The 22226-nt window shown below is 36.5% G+C and overlaps 2 protein-coding genes across 11 annotated transcripts in view; one reads left to right on the forward strand and one right to left on the reverse strand.

Moving 5' to 3' along the window:
* The window catches only part of LOC112573217 (dual specificity protein phosphatase CDC14AB-like), a 35689-nt gene extending 16946 nt beyond the window's left edge, over positions 1–18743 (forward strand). The window contains exons 13-18 of one of the 8 annotated variants that reach the window (XR_003101186.1): positions 4127–4330; positions 7106–7147; positions 9236–9395; positions 9880–9928; positions 10517–10600; positions 12124–18743. Coding sequence is in view for 7 of the 8 variants with exons in the window: in XM_025253374.1 (XP_025109159.1) it covers positions 4127–4330; positions 7106–7147; positions 9236–9395; positions 12124–12150 (433 nt within the window). In the remaining variant the exon portion in view is untranslated. The remainder of the gene's footprint in view (positions 1–4126; positions 4331–7105; positions 7148–9235; positions 9396–9879; positions 9929–10516; positions 10601–12123) is intronic. The other 7 variants (XM_025253375.1, XM_025253374.1, XM_025253376.1 and 4 more) reach the window with 7 other exon arrangements.
* Positions 18744–18875: 132 nt separating this feature from the next.
* LOC112573219 lies at positions 18876–22151 on the reverse strand. Of its 3 annotated transcripts, none has more exons than XM_025253384.1 (2): positions 21460–22151; positions 18876–20994 (listed from the first exon to the last, which is right to left on the reverse strand). In XM_025253384.1, the coding sequence occupies exon 2, from the start codon at positions 20965–20967 to the stop codon at positions 19930–19932; it is 1038 nt and encodes a 345-aa protein (XP_025109169.1). In that variant the 5' UTR covers positions 20968–20994; positions 21460–22151; the 3' UTR covers positions 18876–19929. The 3 variants fall into 3 exon arrangements, with proteins under 3 accessions (XP_025109169.1, XP_025109168.1, XP_025109170.1); XM_025253383.1 differs by lacking the exon at positions 21460–22151 and adding an exon at positions 21123–21452; XM_025253385.1 differs by lacking the exon at positions 21460–22151 and adding an exon at positions 21336–21401.
* Positions 22152–22226: the final 75 nt, after the last annotated feature.

Below are 22226 nucleotides of genomic sequence, written 5' to 3' on the forward strand. Positions count from 1 at the left end.
ACTGAACACCATACCTTATTTGGTGCCATCTTGACTCTGTGAATTTGGATCCACAGTTGCTTTATAACTCCTGTCAAACTAGAAGTAAAATCATTCCAACCTCTTTTTCAGCATATTTTGCTAAACTTTATGCCTTCTTTCACCCTAGCTTTTCATTTGCCCTCTGAAATGTACTAAGTGTCAGTTTAGGAATACCTGAATCATCAGAGCCCACTTCAATAAATTTTCAGCTTTGTCTAAACTCAAACTTGAGCAGCTGTGGATTTATGTTAAATGATGCAGCCAATAAGCTGTTAAAATGCATACTAGTCAAAGAACATTTTGTTAAAAAATGTGAAGAAGAATGGACATCAGAAGAATCTTTTGATGAGACGTAGTATAATCAATCCCTTAAAACTGACATACAGTGCACGCGAACACATGTGAATATATGCATGCATACCAGAGAGATAGGTAAGTTCTCAGTATTACAGATAGTATAAGAGTTTGTGTTCACAAATGCAGTGCGTTCCCATTAAGGCAGAAACTGGAAAAGATTGATGCTCTGTACTTTTTTAAAAAGTGTACGTTACACACATAACAGGAGTTGATTTGTGCAATTCGTGTCTACTGCTTTGAGCCAGTCATTGCCCTTGATTTTAGAGAGCATGATGAGGAAGGGAAATGCTGCTTTGAGCTTGCCGTTTGCTGTATCTGCATGTGGCATATAGATCTGACTGCCCTGCATGAAAATGTGGTTAAAAGTTGACAGCTGATGGCAGAGATTTATAAAATTAAGAATTTACTTCCTTTCTTCATGTTATAAATTTCATTCCTCTGTAGAGCACACTCTGGTCAGAACATGAAAAAGATTTTTATGACATTTGTTGCACTCATGCTTTACATCCCTCATTTCTTATGTCATCAGTATGCTTCTGTCATATACTGTCTACTCTTGCATGTTCTTGTAGATGCACTTAGTTTCCATTTTCATTGTGACTTTTCACAGGAAGATGGTGTCACAGAACAAACTTCTGTAGACTTTAGTTCTTTGGGTTGTGTACAATGGTTTTAATGATGTATGAAAGGACCAGAATTAGTTTCTTAACCTGATTACAGCAGTATTGCTGTTGGGGCTAGGATTAGTTTCACTCATTGGCATTATTTTACATGATGGGTTATCTTTTCTCCAGAACAACACATTTTGTAACTTGTGAAACAAAAGTATCTATACACATCAATAAAAAGCTACTTTTAAACAATAATTTAAGCACCAAAAGATTGTTTTTATTTGAAATTTGCATGCCATTGTCATTGCACAGTCAACTTTTGATCAATGCCCCTCTTCAAATGATGCTACAACATCCTTTTCATCTTGACCTACTGGTGTTTAATAATTAATGTGGCTGAAAACCTAAGAATAAGACATTTGCTTCTTTTCTTTGGCTGTATTTCCTTTAACAGGATGTTTGGAAGTGACTCTTTAGAGAACTGATTAAGTGTTTGAGATAATTCTTTTCCTGATAAAAAGTTACCAAAAGAAAAAAAAATTTAGTCAATGTAAACACTTCAAGGAACCTGAGCAATGTGGAACCTACTGAAATGAGTGCTTTTGTTGTGCAATTTTTGTTGAATGAGTTGACTATATTGGTCATATCAAAGAGGGGAGAAAATGCAGGCATGTGCACTTACTGGAATGTAGAGTATTCCTTATGCAAGTGTTAAGTACCATCTGTTCTTCAGATCATATTTCCAAAGTTAGTTTAAGTTCACGGCACAGCACCCCTTCCCTTGTGCATGTGTGTGCATATATTCACAATAAGCCCAGTGAAATATGCCCAGTGCCTGCTGTATGATTGCATGTTTTTCCACAACCCACCTGACATTGTGGTTTGATGTGATGCTAGTTAGTGAAGTACTTGGCCATCTTTTGTCGTATTTATTCAGATGTTTCTGATTAGTTCCTCTCAGTACTGCAAACGAGCATCTTAGTAGAGAATATTGGTTGACTTTTACTGCTCCTCTTGTTTGCTTGTACTTTCAGCATTTTTGTTTTTGTGCCAGAACTTTAAACTACATCTCAGTTTGTCACTGCAGCAGCTTTTGATTAATCTGTGATTAGCATCTTAACTTTTGCCCACTTTATATGTTCCTCAGCCCTGTTCTATTTTGGAGAACACCATGGAAACTTGTTCAACATATGTCAATGCAAACACACAATACCATGTAACTTGTCGTTTACACAAGTCATGTATGTGTGTGACCTATATGTCAGTTTGTATACAATTTTTAATTGTCTGAGCATTCTTGTTTATTTTGAAATCTGTGTTTAAATACTGAACACATTTGTGCATGGCCTTTTTTTGTGCACAGCTTTACATTCTTAAGTTATTGTGTTGACAGTTTCAGAATTGTAAACTTGCATTTTGTCTCATTCACAAGTGTAGATGGGTGACTTGACATACCTTAACATAAGACTGAAGCATAGGAACTAGGGGTTAGTCATACATCAGTCACAGTTGCTAAACATTTTGTGGTTATTAGATTTTCACTATTTATTTATTGTTATCTTTAAATTATTTCCCTCAAAATTTTAAAACTCACCTTTGCTAGGTTGACAAATAAGTTTATAGACATTGTTTTAGAAAGTGACCTAACTAACTGTAAACATGAATTAGTGATCACAAATTATAGATCACAAAGAGTGGTAATGTCTCATGCTTATAGTGGCTTTCAATTTTTTTTTAAATCCCGGAATGTGCTCTTTGTGTGTGTATGGGTGAGAGGGTGTGTGTGCTTACCCATGATGCTTTAGGGTATATCAACAGTAATAATTAAAACAGCTGATGTGGTGAAAGGAGTAAAAGCAGTAACAAAGCAAAGGTCTCAAAGTAATGGAAGCAATGTTGAAATTATTACTGGAGTGGATAAGTTAAAAACAGGGCTAGAAACACGTATACTATAAAATACTACGAGTAATACAAGGTAGTTATCTGCTGGTTGATACCAAGAACACATTTTAAATACATTTACATTACGTCTTATGGTGTGGGGGTGGGGAGTGTTCAGCACTTGACCAGCCTTCAGAACGGATTGTGGTTGAGTGCCAAGGTACCTTTGTACCAATGTCATGCTTGGTGTGGTTGCTAGAAATACTGTTGTAAACTTTAGTGCTTCAGATTAATTGCAATGCTGCTTTCTAGTCATGATCCAAGCACTTCTTCAGAAGCTGTTTCGCTTATGCTTGTTTTTGTTTTTTTCAAAGTTGCTTATTTTTTTAAAGATACATTAGCATTCAAGCAGGTGTGTTAGACTTCTAGAATATTACACCTATAGTGAGGTATTTTGTAATTCAGTCTGATCAACGTGGAATAAATAATAATAAAATAAAGTAGTGAAAGAGAAATTAACAGAGATTTAAAAGTCTTTTTTGCCATTCTCATCTGATTTTCTTATTTCCATGCCAAAGTTATCAGTTTATACTTGCATGCGTTTAAAACTTCTTTATCTGACCACCTTTCACTTTAAAGAGATGGGACAGCTGGAGTTTCAAAAATTATGAGACATCAAGTGATTAATTTGAATAAATTCAGATGACAGATACATAGTCATTTGATGTAGCAGTGCTTATTTTCGTCCTTTTAACAGACAGCATGCATGAGCTGGCATCAGGGCTTGAAATTTGCATTCCCTTTTTTGCAGCAGAAGGTTACATAAAGCATGTCATTACACTGAATTCTTTATTTTTACATTCAAACTTTCTACTTCCATTTTGCAAGGTTTAATGTCAATAAAAGTTAAAAAAAAACAACCATACAAAATCTTCAGTTTATTTAAACATGCATGGGTTTTTTCTCTTCAAATGTTGCTGTAGTGTAGTTTTTTTTCTGTAGAAAATAGCTGTTTAACAGGCTTTTTTTTTTTAAGTTGGGTGGAGTGGTCCCTTTTAACAATATTATACTAGTAAACTTCTGCGCAAAACTTCTATATGTCTTGGCACCTTTTAAAGTAGAAAGAGTTTGGAAATCTTGATGAAGCACAATATCATAAAGTTAAAGACATTTCCAGCCCTGATGGCCACTCATAAAATTACAAGCTTTGTACCCTTTTGTTTCACCCTCTGCCCTTGGCCTTAAACTGCCTGCAGTGTAGAAGACGGTAAGGGTCACAAGCGCACTACCACCCAGCCCCTGCGTTCTTCTGGTTCCAAAAGTGCCCAGTGTGCTGTCTCTCCTCTCAAGTCCTCCAAAGTCTCCTCCACCTCCGTCCTGTCCAACAACCACTCCAACGGCAGTGTTAAGCGTGTCCCTCGCCATTCTCTCACCACGACAACCAGTACCAGCACAAAGAGGTATGGGTAAAAAATGTGCTTTTGAGTCACTTGCCTTCAACCACAAAAATTTCATGTTTCATTTTAGTATGACCATAGCTCTGTGTGATTTTAGGTTGCATTGTACCTCTTAGCTTTAATACTTGTTGAAAGAGAGTCCCTCCACGGCTCCTCATTCTTTACAGAATTTCCTGTGGAGTTGATTGCTGACTGCTTGGCATTTGAAATGCTGTATTTGCACTGCAGCTACCTGTAGTGTATGTGATGATTGCTGCTGACTAAGCTTGTTGATTTTTGGTAGCAAAAGGTGGAGTACAGGTCTTATAACCTAGTTGCTATAGTGGGTTGTGGATGTTGCAGAGCTGTTTTCCCTTACACAATTTTTCTATATTTTTGGGGGAGAGGAATGAGGTGCAACATGTAGATATGATTTTTTTTTATTTGTGATGTGATATTGTGGCTACCACAAACCCTACCCCCTCCCACTTTTTTTAAGATCTGTTTCATTACATTTCTATATGATCTTTCAGAAATGATGGATTTAATTTGAGAATTCTAAAACTTGACTTAGCAGCATTAACAGCAGTCCTACAGTTAAGGTCATACATTCACAAAAAAAGAAAATTGTGCACCACAAGACGAGTAAAAAACACATGCACAAAATAGGTATTGTTGAAAGTTCATCTCCCATTACTTTTCTACAAGAATTGCCTTCATAACAAGCTAGGAAAAAAAAAAGAATGGCATCTTCAGGTCACAAATATTGAAGCAGTACTTTACACCATTAGAATAGTTTACAAAATTGACGACTTTAACTTGATAGTCAGCAGTAAACATTTTCACCAGAACAGTGATGTAGATGTTCCCAGACTGAAGTAACACAGAAATTCCAATGTGGATGCAACAAGTCAGTTGCTTTGTAAAACATCTGGCATTCTGAGAAATATTGTAGAGAGAGAGGAAATTGTTGTGAGCCTTTGTAGCACCAGTAGTTTTATGATATAAATATAGATTAGCCAGTTATATCAAGCTGCAAATATGGAAATATTTTTCAGTATGTGCAATTTATTAATTTTTGTTGGGGAAAGTTATGATTTTATGCATAAATAATAAGTGTGATCCCAAGAGTTTACAAAGGGTTAATTATCAACAGTTGTGTATTAAAGGGGATACAAATTCCCTCACCAAATGTAGTTTTAATTGCTTTAGATCAGTGATGCCCAACCTTTTTCGGCCTGCGGGCCATACACATTTCCGACAAGAGTGTCACGGGCCGCTTCACCTCAAACAAAAAAAAAAGTAATAGAGCAGATGCCATTTTTATTAGAAACAAGTTGTACTTGCCGTTAATTATGTAGTAATTAGTGGGATATTTGAAGTTGTTTACCCGAAACCAACTTTGGAATGTCTGGCTGCATCGTAGAGACACCAAGTCGGAGCACTGAATCGAAATGTTCGTCCATTGAAAAAAAAAATTGAGAGATGCCCCATACGTAGGGATAAATACTTCTTCTTCCCTTTTTTTTTCGTTCTTTTTTTTTTTAAGGTCTTTTTTTTTTATCACTAGCATGCCGATTTCCTGCACTGTGGGCAGAAGTTTCGCGGGCCGGATGGCACCGCGTCGCAGGCCGAATATGGCCCGCGGGCCGTAGGTTGGGCATCCCTGCTTTAGATGAATGTAGTATCACATTTGCATATGTAGTTAGTATATGGGACATTTGCTTACAAGATGTCCAGATGTCACAACTCTGTCTCTCTCTGACCTTAAGAAGTCTACTGTAATCAGGGTTCCCAGGTCCTTACAAGGTCCTTATAAGTCCTTACATATTGAATTCTCGCCGTAAGGCCTTATAAGTCCTTATATTTGCCATGCGGTCCTTACAAATTCTCACACAGGTCCTTACATTTTCTCTGTGACCCTTACAAGTCCTTATATCGATAAAATATTACCACAAATTTATTTTCGGAGTCAACTTTGGCGCAAAATACCGACGATTTTTCGCCGCATATTTGGTCTACACATCTGTACAACACTAGTTGCCCTTCCGTATTCGCAAAAACACTCTTTTTTCAAAAGGTCTTTAAAAACTTACTCTTTCTTGAACCTTGATCTTCTAGTACTACTGTGCATAGCTCTATTTCTCTCTCTCTCTTCCCGTTAGAGTGTGTGTGCGAGAGAGAGACATGAACTGACTTTTGTATTACACCAAAGAATGGCTTTCAGGTTTTGCAATTATTATTACTTAGATTTCTAGAAAACTTGGAACATTAACGGTGTATGTTATCAGCGCGCTAAGGACACTTTTTAAGTTATCTAATCTAAATATGGCAGACAGGCATCAAAATTAACTCTTTGATTATTTATTACTAGAAATACATGTATTTGAGAACATAGAGAAGACCACAGATTCATAAATAATACATCTTTCCGACCATACAAGAGAAAAACTTAAGCATTGATGACTGTCACTTAGGTCCTTACGAATGCATGAAAGGTCCTTATAAGGTCCTTATAAGGTCCTTACTTAGCACCATCCCTGTCCCTGGGAACCCTGTGTAATTAAGGTGCAAGCATGCATTCATACACGTGGTTGCATAGTTTCAACATAATTCAGCTGGTGAATTTGCATGAAGAAGGGGGTTAATATATATTTTTATAACTAATCGGCATTAAGACAGTGGATTACAATAAGGTCTCATTTCATACTTTAGCTGGGGCAAACAATATTGTATTATAATGCTGCATAATTAATGTGTCCAAAGCAAAATTGAAGTTTTAATTGTTCTTGTTTCTAGAAGAAACCAGATGCATAGTTTGCGGAAGAGTATGCACACTAGGTATGGGTTTATGTATGTGTATTGTAGAGCAGCACCCTATTTTTTTTTTCTGGTCATGCACTAATTTTTGTGCTGTGGTTGGCTGTTGTAACAACAGTGTCATGCCTTTCACCACACATACCACCCTCCTGATCATTCTAGTGATTGTCTCCACACTCCACCAAATTTTTATTTTTTAGTCAGCATATATTATTTTCCTTAGTGTTTTGAAAGCTAAATTTGCAGACTTTGGTGATTCTTTCCCCTCCCCTCTTTTTGATCAGAAGAGGGTATAAGTTGATTTTTCTCTTTTTTTTCATATTTGTTACTTTATTCATTTTGTTGGATTTTTGTTTTGTTTTGGAGGTTTTGTAGTTATTCATTACTGATTAGGTGTATTGCAGAAACATGGAAATGTAAATATGTTAATGCTGCTTTGATAACTGTCTTTTAGAAAGTCTAGTTTCCATCAGTGGAGTTGGCAAAAATTTTTAAAGCACCTAAACTTTTAATTGGTTGTGAGTGTAACCTTTTTTCCTAAATAAATTTTGACATTTATTATACATGTCTGTATTTTACTGGCTTATGCAGTAAAATCAGAATTATAGAATTCTGTATTCCGATTAAATATTTAATGTAAAGTGACGTGTATTGGCCATGTTTCTGCTTTTTTTTTTTTTTTAATAAAAAAACACTGTGTGGGCAGGAAATAGCCCTTTTTATTATTTAAGTACCATTAAAATTAATTTTTTTTGTGATAGTTGAGAAGAACACTTAAATTCAGTTCAGTTTATTTTCTCTAAAATTTAGATAATGGTTATTTTATTCTTTATGCAGGATTCTCTTTTTATAATTGGCCCAACTACCCTTTTACTTGAACATCTTATTTTGATTATTTTCTTGAAGTTTTTTGTTAAAATTTTGATGTGAACTTTGTGGATTTATATATATCTAAATCCTTGCAGTGCTTAAAAATATTGGTTTTATTTAATGCATAAAGAATATATGATTACTGAGGTGCCAAAATCAGAATAATTTGCCTTATAGATCTATTTATTAGCTGAGAAAAACAATTTAAAGGCTCAAAAGAATTTTAGGCTGTCTTAAAAAGTATTGTAATATCATCTAGTAATTAAATTCTCAACTTGAGAAGCATCAAGTTTTGTAATAAACTATGGGAGGATGTTAATGATGTTCTCAGTATTAACATGTTGCATCATCAGATTTTCACACCTTAAATAATGCGCATGTTCCATATTTTTTGTTGGCTTTTTTTTTTTAAAGTTGAATGGTGCCCTTGAGTGGCACACATGCATTGTACTGCTGTTGCCATTGAAAATGCTTGGCATAATCAATGATCAGTATGATGTGTTGGCTACATCAGTAACATTGTTGGTTTCATGCATATATTGGGATACTGTGACTGTGGATTATAATGATGTTCAGATCACTGCATTTGGATGGTAGGGAAAAGTGTGCTTTAGGCTCAGGTGTATGGTACAAAAATCTTAAAAATGTTTAAGCCAGGTTGTGGGTAGGGGAATAGGTTAGTGTGCATTACCCAGAGCTAAAATTAGAAGTTATCACAGACAACACATCTGTGATTCATTCATCTATAGTATATTTATTTACTGACAGAGAGGTATAGGATCTGAAAGAAGTCTACCTACTTTAGTAAAATCGTTGCGTTGATAACCACACTCCATTTTTTTCACTGGTCTAGAATGCATGTCTGCCATGCTATGTAACAGAATTGGTCATGTCTTGTGAAAGATAAAATGGTTAGAAACTTTAGATTTTTTTAAGGGAGGGGGGAGATACAGTTATATTTACTAACCTTTTTATTCTTAATTAGTCATGATGGGTTCCCCCCTCCCCCCATTTGATAAGGCAATGCAGTGAAGAAAGCTAATGTATGTGCTTTGCTTGCCATTTTAGAGTGCTGTTTTTATATTTGAGAAGTATATCATTATCTAACATGACTGTAAATGCAGAATGCCATGAACTTTTGAAGTATGCTTTAGTAAAATGTGTTTGGCAATGCAATTCTCTTTCATTCAGCTTCACTGAAATGTTACCCTTTTTCTTTTCTCATCCTTTTCATGCCAGCTCTACGCGAGTAGGCATGGGTTTAGAGTCAGTCTACTCAGACTATAAAGGCCCGGAGTTAAAAAGCAGCATGTTTGGTAGTAGCTGTGATATCTATAAAACGTCCAGTGATTTCACGTCTACATGGCCCTACAAATATCACTTGCGCTCCAACCACACAGTAAGTGACGGTCTGCAGTCTGGTGTGTCATGTGTTTGTGTATGTGATGTGCATGCTGTGAGGGTCCTCTAGTCTCCCTTTTCCTAAAGTCCTTATAATTTTCTGTTGGTATAGCCACCTGTGTCATTGTTATCCCGTTGCTATTATCTTCAATTTTCTCATCATCCCCCTCCTTTGTCAGAGAGGGGTGAATTGATTGTGAGCCCGAAGATGTAATTCTAGTATTCTAGTAATAAGTTTGGACAGATGTAATTGTAGTAAGAAGTGTGGACAGTAATCAATATGGAAAGACAGTTTTGCTAAGAAGGTTCTTGTTTAAATTTAATATGGCTTAGTGATTTTTTTAACATTATAAAATGTAACAAAGGAAGTCTTTTAACTTGGCATTCTGGTCTGGCTTGTGATTGAGAAGTGATTCATTTCTGACTGGTAACTTATTCCTCCATTGCTGAGCATCATTACCATTTTTCTTCAAACATTCTAGAGACTGGCAAGACTTTATTGACCAGGATACCAGATTCCTGCCTGTTACTGTAAGTAAATGGTTAGGGCTTTTATTACCAGTTTCTGTAGTGGCATCCATTCAGTAGACAGTCATCATCACAACTATGTTAATAAACATGATTTTTTTTTAAAAAATAATCGCAGTGTAAATTGTTTTCCTGTCAAGTACTTGTGCAGATGATATGTTTATTTTATTTTTTTACTTCTTAACTTTTACAAGACAACAGCCTGTTAAAAGTTTTCAAAAGTGTCTCATGAGTTAGACAAAAAGCATACAAATGCATCTTTTTTGGTATACTGATGCACATAATATTTTTAGAAATTTGCACAATGGATTGTTAGTGGTTAGAACGCCCCCCCCCTTCCTTCTCTTGTTTTTATTTTCCCTTCATTCATTGGATATAATACTGTCTCTTATCAGTGTGCATGCTGTGTGGTAGTTGCAGACTGCTGGGTCACGTTTATCCACCCCTTCTTTGTTGTGCCAGTGAATAATTTACATGCAGTTGCTTATTACTGTTAGTTTTACCTGTTTACTTTCTTTCATGATTCTTTTTATAAGCACGTCAATCTTAAAGCAGTTACAATTAATGGACTTTATTTTGGTATAAAATCAGCAAGAGTTCTGGGAGGTTGGTGATACAGTGTAGTAGCAACAACAAAATACATTGTAACTGTGGAAATCCAATTTGCTTGAAGAGGTGAGGTCACTGGGACATGTTTCTTGATATAGTTTTTGGCTGATAAGATTAGAGATTTTAGAGTGACTTGACTATGACACTTTGATAACTATCAATATTTCTAATTACTAGGTTTGACATTTTCATTTATTACTTGACTAGTTCCGTCATAATCATGTGTTTGTAGTTTTAATCTAATTTACATAGTTTCTGTTGTAATTTCACATTCCAGTGCATGGCATGCTATGCATAACCTACAGTATGAGTAACAATAATAATTCCCCATGTGAAGATGAGCGCAATGCACTGAGTTAGAAACTTAATGCATTAGAATGTAGCTAACATTATTTTAGAGAGATTGCTCCACAAATGTTTTAAATTTATTTTAGTGTATAATGTGTTAGTCTATGAAAGTTGGTATTCATTGCTTATTGGAATGTAAATCACACAATAAGAGTAAACACTGTTCTGGGTTACTTTGTTGTATATACAAGGGTGTGGTAGTGTTTCATTTTACTGCATAAAAGGAAAATACAGCCAGAGAGATTTTTGCTTAAATTGAGACATGGGTGATATTTACATTATGCTAGTTAAGTTTTATTACAATTCCTATACTTTTGGATTTTGGAAGAATAAACTCAGAAGGTACCCATGTTTTCTAAAGCCATGTTTTCTGTTTTTCTATGTTAAATATGTTTGTTTTTTTGTGTGATGTTTAGAAGAGCTTGGTAAGGAAACATTAAGGATTAAACAGTCATCCATAGTGTTACACAATGGTCTTGGATTTGCTCTTGGCTTTTATGCTTCTGACAGTTTTATTCTTCATGTGGAAATCTGTACTATAGATTGTATTGCATAGACTAGGCATTCGTAATTGGTTTCTTTTTTTTTTTCTTTCTTTGCTGAGATGGTTGATCCCGCTTTATTTATTAGCTATACATTTTTTCCAAAGGGCAGGGCTTGTATTTTTTTTTTAATGTTTTGCATTCGAAAAAGTTAGTATGAACTTAGAACTTACACAGGTAACAGTTTTCAAAGAGATAGTTCTGGCATTACTCCTTTTCCTATCTAGAAGATTACCATCAACTTATGACCAAAGCCGAGGGATTTTTTTTTTAAGGGCTATTTTTCAGCATTTTGATATGATATGTCATTTTTTTAATGTGATGGAAGTGATTTAAATTAGTTACCAGTTCACCGATATCATGTAAAATAAGTGAAGGAAATTGATAACTATGTGTTGCACATATGCCACTTTTGGGTAACCCTTTAATTTTCCAAGTCTTTTATGCCATGTAATAAGACAAAAGGATGTGAGAATTTCGGTTACATGCTAAGCTGTAATAACTTTTAACAAATCAGAAGCACTTACAAGTTCTTATATCTACAAGACAGAAGTAGATTACTGGTCTTGTTCAGATAACACTGATCACTTTAAAATAAGAAAACGAATAAATTAGGCTTGAGACTGAGAAAAGTAATAAAGTGTAATGATTCCATTTTCTGCCTTTTTGAAACAAAATCCTTTTTCCTACTGATTACAGGTCAGTGCCACATGCTCGCACCAGTAAAGTGACCCTACTGCGATGACAAGCCCAAACCACAGAGGTGCACAGCACTGCATTTGATTGGCAAGAATACGAAACTACAGCTGTGATAGCTTCACAGGCAGCGAGCAGCGTCTTAGTTCTTAGATCTTACCTCTCCCCTTTGTTATTGGAGAACTATTTGTGTGTCTTCTTGTTTGATACAATAATTTTTAATGTACTGCAGCAGAGCTGCATATTTTTTAATGTTTTGGATGAAGTCACTTTAAAAGATAGGAAAATAATAGAAAGCCTTTTTGTTCTTAAAAAGATATTGGAGGGACAGAAATACATCATTTACTCTTAACTCCTAATTTTCAATCAGGGTCACCCCATAATTCTTCTGCTTCACCCCATTCAAAAGAAAAGAACTGACATTTTTCTACATTTGTTCTTTATTTTGTAAAGTACACTTTTAACAGAAAATATGTGATGCAATTTTTTTCTAGCTTTATGTTTATTGAGACACACAGTTTGGATCATAATGTACATAGTGTCAGCACAAGCTGATCCGGCAGCAGGAGATTCCCACCCACCCACCCCTTGAATTTGTATCTTCATTTGCAATAGCTGGTAATCACTAGAGTTGTGAGGAGCCATTGTATATGTATTTTTCTGTCTGTTACTGTTAGTGCCCCTCGTCACTTGCAGCATGCTGGTTGTTCCAAGCATTTCTCAAAAGTTAATAATGGTCATACATGATCAGAATAGGAAAGATCTACCACAACCTTTTACCTGTATTAATTTTTTTGTCATGCATCTCGAGGGTGTAGGAGGAGTAAGAATTTTTTCTGAAGATTTAACTTTAAAAAAAAAAAAAGAAAGCTTTACATCTATCCTTTTCTGCTGGGTGTACATTTGAAATGGTGGCAATAGGGTGGGTGGGATTGTAGTACATTTCTTTTGGGAGGCTGGTAAGAAGCCCCTAAAAATGTTTTGTGTGGTGTGTGTGAAATGTTCCTTTGAGTTTGCAGTTTTAACATCTTGCAGGGAAGTGTAGACCTGTGTTGCAACAAATAAGGAGAATTGTTTATTATATATCAACTCTAAAGTCCACAAAAAATGGTCACTGAAAGAGTGATAAGAAAATTTAAAATACAAAGGACATGAATAAATGTTGACATGATACTTGAAGGAGATGAAAAGCATACATGTAATTGTGTATGCTATTTGGTTTTAAAATCACCTTTGTTCATGCCACTCACTGGATTTTTTTTTTTTAATCATGGCTTTACTGGAGACTTTATTTAGCTACCATTGTTTCCCTCCCCCACCACTTTCCCTTCATTCTATGTGAAACTTGGATTGTAAGTCTTGCATATGCATTGATGTTTGGAAAGTGTGTGTGTTTGAATATATGGGGAGTGGGGGTTATATTTGTTGATATATATATATACACATTAGATTTATTTCTGGACTGCTTTATTTATTTAGCACAAAGAGGCTTCCATGTTTGTATAGTCATTAGATGTTGACAAAGAATATGTTCATTTTGAAAATATTTTGCTGGCAAATATAAGTCTTATAGGAGACATTTTACTTAACATATATTTTTCTGGTTATGTAGATGTAGCACAACTTTTTGATACATTAACAAGATGTACACCGTCCTCAGTTTGTTTTTCTGTGTTTTGTGTTCAACACTTCCCAGTCAACACATTAACTTGTTGCCAGTTATCTTTTCTGAACTGTAATGATCAACCATCTTTAACATTTGTTCATTTGTCACTGTTATTCCATGTGTTGTTGAGATTCTGTGGTTAAAAAAGAAAGCCTGTTTTATAGAGGAAAAAAAATTTACCCTTCAGCTGAGATCTTGTCATAGTGGGCTGGAGGAAGCACCTATAGATTTAACAACAGCTAGGAGTGAAAATTTTTTGCATAAAAGCTTCAGCTGGGGAAGAATTGTGTTATTGTCTTAAAGTAACCCATGATAACTGGGTTTGAAACTGTATACAGAGAAAACAGCCCTTTCCCCCACCAAGTTTTGTTAAAGAGGATATGTAACCTCATATAAAGCTCTGCTGCATTGAGCTATTAAAATTCCACAGGCATTAATGTATAGAATGATTATGTTTTCATATTTTACTGGTGATGCTGGCCTTTGCTATGGGAGCAATTTTACTGCTTAATTTACATTTATGGATAAAAATAAATATCTGCTACCTTTTTTTTCCCCTTTGTGTACATCATGGCTGTTACTATATTCCAGAGGAATTAAAGATATATTCTTGCAAGGTTTCTACCAGCATTGTGTTTAGCTTTATCTTTTATCTTTTATTCTTTTTTTGGTAGTCTGTACATGTAAAAAAATTAGACATTTTAAATTTTTTAGAAATTTCTTTCTGGCTGTTTTGATAACTGTCTTTGGAAAATATGTTTACATTTATATTTTTAAAAAAAACCAAAAAGGGAGATCAATATTGTAATGCTAACAGCATTTGCAGTGTAAAAAACATGTTTGTAGCAATATGCATGCATGTTGTCAAGCACAGTAGTGAAAAGCATCCATATCTGCATTGGGATAAATGAATACTTCTGCAGATTTTTAAGGTGTGAATGGATATCTGCATGCATGGCTGGTGTGTATAGTTAACTCAGGTACCCGCGAGAAGTTCAGGAGGATGTTAGTTACCTATTAAACAGCTTCATTTTCTTATGTAAAGTGGGGTTTTTTTTTAAAAATTTTTAAATTGATGGTCCCCTTTTCTATGTAGCAAGAAAAACTATGCCTGCAGCACCATGTGTTGATTTTAAAAATATGCTATATCCCTGTTGCAGACTTCTTTCTATGCACATTTCTTATGTGTGATTGGAGAATTTTTTAGGCTCATTTCAATGTGCTTCATAATAGTTTGTGCTTAGATAAACATATGCATGCATGAGAGGGAGTCTTGTTCTGACATTCTTACTCTGTCCCACAAGGCCAAAACATTGTTTCTTTGAACCTTTTTCAGCATATTTTGTGACCCTAAAGCCTGCCTTTGTAACAACTCATCAGTAAAGGGGGGATAAGACTTGTAGAATGCCTTCTCACTTTGTGCTTAAGTAACCAAAGACTGTTTTCCCTGTGAGAGAGAGCGATTGAACTATCAGTTAAGAAGCAAGAAATTGTATTGGTCTAGTCCTGCTTTAATGCATCTTCTTGCAGTATGTCTTTACTTGGGGACTGGCACTACTGCATGTCCATTCAGAGCATGTTCCTTCTGAATTTACTGATGGATAAACTGCAGGGACAAAGTGCAGATATGAAATCAATTTTTATGATTTGCAAGATATCTTGCCAGTCTTCGTGGAAGTTACGTGTGTGTGCACACATTCTCACACCTGTAGACTGTAGGGAAAGCATTACTTGTGTTTTACACCATGTGCTCATGAAATGTCAATAAATCCTGATGATTTGTGCTTTTTAAAAATTTACAATCTTCCATGGTGAAGATTTATCTGCATAGGGGTATGAAACCACATATATGCCCCTTGTCATTGGTCAGTTTCCAGTTTCTCTTTACCAGTGAATGTGATGGCTTCTTGTGCTAGGGCTGAGACAAGATAAGTTGATTAAAATTTGTATAATATTATCTTTATTCTAATAGCCTTAGCTGCATATTGTTCAACATCAGACCTTAAAAAAGGGAACTTTATGTGCTGAAAGTGGTGCTCTAGGTGGCTTGTGTGAAAATAACAATGTAACTGCTGCTATTCTTTTTTTCAGCTGGATGACATACATGTTAAGAATCTATACAAAGAGAGTGAGTTTAAAAGGAGTTGATATTTTTGGCCCCTGCTGAATGGCATACACTTAATTGTGTACTCAATAGTGCTTTGCCGTACAAATAGCTCCATGGGATTATGTACCAAGGTATTTTTCTTTTTGAATAAGTGATTGTTTTGCTTTTGTTAACGTTTTCAATGCCAAGTATTTGGATACTTAATGCCAAGGCAGTTAGGCTGCTCAATGCATAGTGAAATTTGTTCTTCAAATGGAACCTTTTCATGTTTTTATGCCCCTTTCACAGCTAGAAAGGACTCAAAATTTGGAACCAGTAGAAACCTAAATCCATTTCACTTGAAAACATGAAGAACATTTACAGGGACAAGAAAAATAAAGGATATGGTTTTTGTGTCCTGTAATAAGATCAAACATAGTAAAATGAATGCAGAATAAAAATTAGTTTGAAAGATTTTTTTTTAAAACCCTCTTATTATTTTATTTAATGGGATGTGAAGAGATCCTGTTTCACTGTTGCAAGTTTCCTAATTTTTAATCTTTCAATGAAGTTGCTGCTAATCTTGTCATTTATGGATGATAACACCATTAATTATTTTTGGAGTGCAACCATTTGAATGCAGAAGCAGACTACACATATTTTTTGACAGTTTTCAAAGCAGGAGGGCAGTCTGGTGGTGCAGTGGTTAGCACCTGTCACCAGTTCAGGTAGAAATGGTTGTCCTGTGTTCAGATCTTATCTCGAACATGCTGCTTTTTCTCTGCATGTAGCATGTTTACAGGGCTTAGTTTCTGGCTTGGTATAAAACACCAATTTTGTTCTTCTCCTTTCAAAGCAGTAGAAAATGTTAATTTATGCTCAGTTAAAAGGAAATGCTATTGGGTTTGGCTTATTCTAATTAAATCACTTCTTGTATTTCGTTATTGCCTAAAGGAGCTTAAAAACATTCTTATTAATAGAGTTGCAAGTGTTTAAAATTACAGGCATCAATAAATTTTTTTTAAATAGAACTTTGGCCTGTATGTAAACACTTTCACCCCTTTTTTTTTCACTTGTTTAAAGTCATCGATGGTTCTGCTGTGACACTTCTTGTTTTTTTCTCTTGTTTTTGTCACCCCCTTGCCATAATGTAATCATTTTAAAACACAAATTTTGTTGGACCTTCAGTGAAGTTCACTAAAAAAGTGTAATTATTTTGACATTGGGTTTTTTCCATCTTCACCTGGGAAAAGGGTTTAGCTTTTTCCTTCAAAAAAGAATTTTGTATTTATCAGCTCATAGGTTATTGTTGTATTGTAATACTTAAATGAGTGTAAATATTTTAAATTAATCTACAAGAACGGGCAATAAGATGGGTTAGGTAGTGTACACCACTACTCAGTTTTAAGAAATTGTGTTCTGATCCAGTTTTAATTTCAGTTGTGAGTTGTAATTAATGATTTGATTATCAACATATGTTATGTCCTCTTTAAGGAAACCATAGCTATTGAGGATAATCTTTTAATTGTTTGAAGTTTTCATCCAGACTGCAAACAGAAAATAAGCATTATTGATGACTTTCCGCACATTAAGATCGCATAATCTTGCGATGAAATTATTTCTTCCTTCTCTCTCCCTCTCTCTCTGTCTTCTCCCATTCCCATTTTCTTTCCTCCACCTTACTACAGGACTAATTTCAGAGAGTAAGGCTGTTTATTGACTGCAGCTATTATTTCACAACCTCCCACCAAAAGGTCACTGAAGACAAGCAGCTTGTCTTGCTTTTATAAGGTTTTTAAATGATTTTGGGTGAATGTTTTTCTTTAATTACATGGTAATGGCCATTATTGTCCTTGCTGTTGGTTACGGCAATTATCTTCATGATTTTATTAACCCTATGGAAAGGAAACTTTCTGCTCTTTGAATGGAATTTAATGCTCCTAAAATAACATTGACCATCATTTTCTTAAAACAAAAGAATTAGAATAGTTGTGTTTTGTTGTTCATGTATGTATTCCATTCATTCACTCACAGATTATTCTTCATGCTAGTCACCTGTCTTAAATGGCTGTGTTCTATAAGTATGAAGTATGTGTAAAATACATGAAGGTGTTGTAATCAGTTATTTGGATTGGAATCGTTAACCTGGTTGACTTTGTATGCAAGCAGTTTAATATCTGGAACCCTCTGTATTTATGCACTTTCCGTTTTTCAATAGTTGCTTTGAGTACACTATCTGCTTTTTATCTTTGCGTCATCATGAACTTCACAGGAAAGATTGTTGATTACGAGAAAAGATAAATTTTTTCTCCTTCCCCCATGGGAGGTTAAAAAGTTAAATTGTAGTTTCAGTTTTCCAGAGCTGGCAAGTTTGATATTAAAAAAGTCATTCTTGCTTTTCTGTATATTTTAGCCTTAAAAACTGTCTTTAATTTTTGATTTTGTATTAGCAGATATTGAGTTGATGAAATATAGGTAGGCAGGTGAGGTCTGTGGAAGTTATTTATACAAGCACGTTTGCATGTTTGATTTCTGTTGTGTTTCTTTGATATTTGACAGTCACGTGTGATTAGTTCACTACATCAAAATGTTTTTTGCACATAAAGTATCTTGTCCACCAGGGTATGACAAGAACTGTTGTGCGATTGGAGTAGGTCTTTTATTCTTTTTCTTTTCTTTTGACCTTTTTTTCTTGCAAGAATCTGGAATGCCCAGTACATCTAGAATATCTACCTTTGTGCAGGGTGACATAGAAAAGCGATTTGGAGTGTATATTTGATACCGTTTTACTCAACCCTTCATTTTGTACAAAAACATAATGATACACAATAGCTCTTTATATCATAATAATAAAGTTATTTGTAAATCATATCATGGGGTCCTGTTTAATATTTGGCTTTCAGAGTGCATAGTATGCCACGAGCAGGATGGCTATAGTTGGTAAATTGTAAAAAGGCCATAAAAAGAACCCTATAGTGGACTACAAGGAGTTAGCAATCCACCTGATCACTGACACATCGCTAAACTGCTTTAAAGATGAATTTTACCCGCATTAGTTTCGGGCCCGGTGGCACCACGGTTAGTGCATCTCGCCGAAACAGTGAAGGCTGTCTGTCCTGGATTTAGCTCTTGTCTCGGGCACACTTTTCTTTCTCTGCATCTGACATCTGTTTACAGGACTGGCTGCCTTGCCGTGATACAGATATAGTTGTTGGCTCGGTGTAAAACACCAATTACCCAGCTCCCCTAGGTTAGCTTCTAGAACGGTGTTAAACCATAAATTCGCTTGTGGCTCAGTATGAAGAACAGACGATGCGGCGAGCTCACGTTGACAGAAGTAAGTTTAAGCTTGGTTTTCTGTGGCCTAGAACTTTTGCAAAAAAAACAAAAAAAAAAAAAAAAAAAAAAGGAAATAAAAATTTTTTTTTAAAAAGTAGCAAATTTATTTGCCAGTTTGTTATTTCAGTTAATTTGTGATTTATTTCAGCTAAAAGATTCCACTTTGGCGTCTAAGGATGCATAAATAATGATGACGGCTAACATTAAGGAAGGAAAAAAAAAAGTGAACAGTGGGTTTCACTATGCGTGTGGTTATAAATAGCAGCAACCATGAATTTATTAAAAGAAAAGGACATCATTTTCAAGAAGTGCTTTGTAGCTCAGAAGATGCGTGGTGAAAAAAATACTAAAGAAAGTTGCAGGTTTTGTAGAGTGAAAAAAAAAAAAAAGGTAAAACTGCAGGTGCGTGAGTGGCACAGAAGCAGGGTGGGAGGAAGGGGAGACTATCCCAGCTGGTTGACGTGGAGAACAGTTTTACACCAGTTCTGTCCCTTCCATCAGCTTGGGCTTCCGACTTGGGCAAGAGAAGCAGTGAACAGCCCACCTTGACTACACTGACACATCTGTCAAAGAGCTTTACGTGGTGCCACCCCACCATTACCAAAGCAGTTATTTCATGAGAGAAAATTAAACAATGTAACACACCTTGCTCAGTGGATGAAACAGATTATGCACAGCACCTCGAACTGGGGAGAGTTCAAATTCTTCCTCACACATCCTAGATGGGGAACAAAGCAGACCGGCGACCTCTGAAGTGTCTAATAGCTCTCACCTCAGGATCCATGACTCTGAGTTCATTCGTACTTTGACGAGGCTTCTGAGCGCTAACAGCGGCCTGCCATACTACTCCACTCTCGCCTGTACTATTGGCAGGAGAAACCGTCACTCCGTTGACATGAATGCTACTGGTCTCCACTGTGTCATCAGTAGATTCACGAAACAAACAGTTAACAGCATGACTTTCGGCGATGATATGATGGTTGGATAGTAGTTCGACGCAATTCTCTTGTTTCGATGTAAGTTCGTCGATGAACGTCAGCATCGCTTCATCGTCCTTGACCCCCGAAGACTCGACCTCCGCATCGTCACCTCCAGCCGGAGCGCGAAGGGGGTCAGTTTCGTCGCTAGAGGAGTTGACAGTTTCCTCCTGCGATCCCCCCAAGGAAAAGTTCAGGTGGTCTTGACCAGGCATGCGCAGCTTTAACGGAATGCTTACTACTTGCTGGAGAGCTTCCGATGGGCGTGGTTTTTCTCTTTGTGGAAGGAACGATTCGTTGTCGTTGTCCTCGGTGTCATCGACCTTCTCTGGGTTGTTCTTGTGATCCGAGTTCTCAAAGCTGCTTCGCGCGTGGCGAGAACTCTTTGACTCGGCATGCGAGGTGAGTTTCAGGTGGCGACGCTGTCCCAGCGTGGAACACATGAGGGCGCTGGTCTTGAAGCGAAGTACGCGAAACTGGTTCCCGTTCATGTTCACAGGATGGTGTCCATTCTTGAGGTAGAGCGAGATCTGACGCTCCTCGTCTTTGTTAACATGTCGCTTCTTCACGTGGCTGCCAATGAAGGCGACGATGCTCAACCCGTAGATGCACACTACAGCGACGCAGAACAGAAAGGCACCCTTGGGGTCTTCTTCGTAGGATGGGGTCGCGGGAACGTCGGAGGAGTTTTGTTGGATGTTGGTGCACAACGAGGAAGTCGTCACCGAGGTCATCGTGAACAAGTAAGACTCACTCGACTGATCTGTTGCTGACTCCATGATGAAAGAAACTTATTTCTTCGAACACTGAAAGGGGAAAGTTTCATACAATATCAGCAGACAATATCGTGGCAATCAACGAAATCAAATTAAAAACAAATATATAAAGCACCCGACATACGCTCGGGGACATAAATTTTATCTCTCGCTTTCACCTTTTCGCTTTTCGTTCTATTCGCGACGGTTGTTTGTTGCCGTACAGTGTAACGTTGTCGATAGACAGTCACACGTCGTTCACGTTATTCAGAAACTCGCGAAACCTCGAGCAGTGTCCCACGTCTTGACATCGCCAGACGTGCTTGGACACAAAGAACTCACGACACAGTTTGAATAAGTGTCAGATATTTAGGAATTGGAACCTGGCTTACAGTTTGGATCCTTTGGCTGTTACCGAAGGCTGATATCAATACAAGAAAAGAAAAACATCAATCCCAATAACACTACAGTCGAAAGCTAGAGCTTCGTGTACAGTCCAAAGAATAACACTCGTACCGACATTCAGAAGGCCAGGGCACGCTTTCTTCAAGAGGAACTGCACAAACCACGAATATATTTATCAGACCTTGGTCGTCTTTTTTAAAACTTCATAACCGACCAGCAGTCATTCCTCTTTGCAGTGAACTGTGGTGTGTGAGTGGGGTTTTTTTTCAGGTAGGGAATATGGGAGTCATTCACCTGCCTTCGCATTTTGTTTAGAAGGGTGCGGGTTTGGACCTGTTTTCGGTGCTGCAAGTGGTTCCCGTCATTTTAGAGACCTATTCACAAGCGCAGATAATAAAAGGGTTTGGCTGTACCCAATGCAGTCTGGCTTTTATTACCATGAACCTGTTTAGTATTGAAAAGATTCTTGCATTCAGTCCGCCAACAAACAAGAACAAAACTGCCGCGAAGAGACTGTTTGCTGGAAATCTTGTCTTCTACTTTCAACAACGTTCATGTGTGCGTGCGTACATGTGTAAGAGGGAGAGACAAAAAGAATTATAGAGGACAGATACGCTTTAACAAAATAATGTTTATCTCCCCATTGTCTCCCTTCGCGCTTTCAGTACCTTTTCTCCCTTCCAATTGTTACCTTAACAACCCCCTGGTTTCCAAGTGCATTCTCATATAAATACATTCGTGCAATAATGATTACTCTTTAAATATAGAAAAATATGAAGCTAAAGACATGCCGGAAATTCAGAATAAAAACACGATGCTATACATTCATACTGTGCGCCTCTCAGATGTGGGATTGGAGAGGCGAAGGAGCAAGTCGT

This window comes from Pomacea canaliculata, linkage group LG10, assembly GCF_003073045.1.
Source record: "Pomacea canaliculata isolate SZHN2017 linkage group LG10, ASM307304v1, whole genome shotgun sequence".
NCBI classification, from domain to species: domain Eukaryota; kingdom Metazoa; phylum Mollusca; class Gastropoda; order Architaenioglossa; family Ampullariidae; genus Pomacea; species Pomacea canaliculata.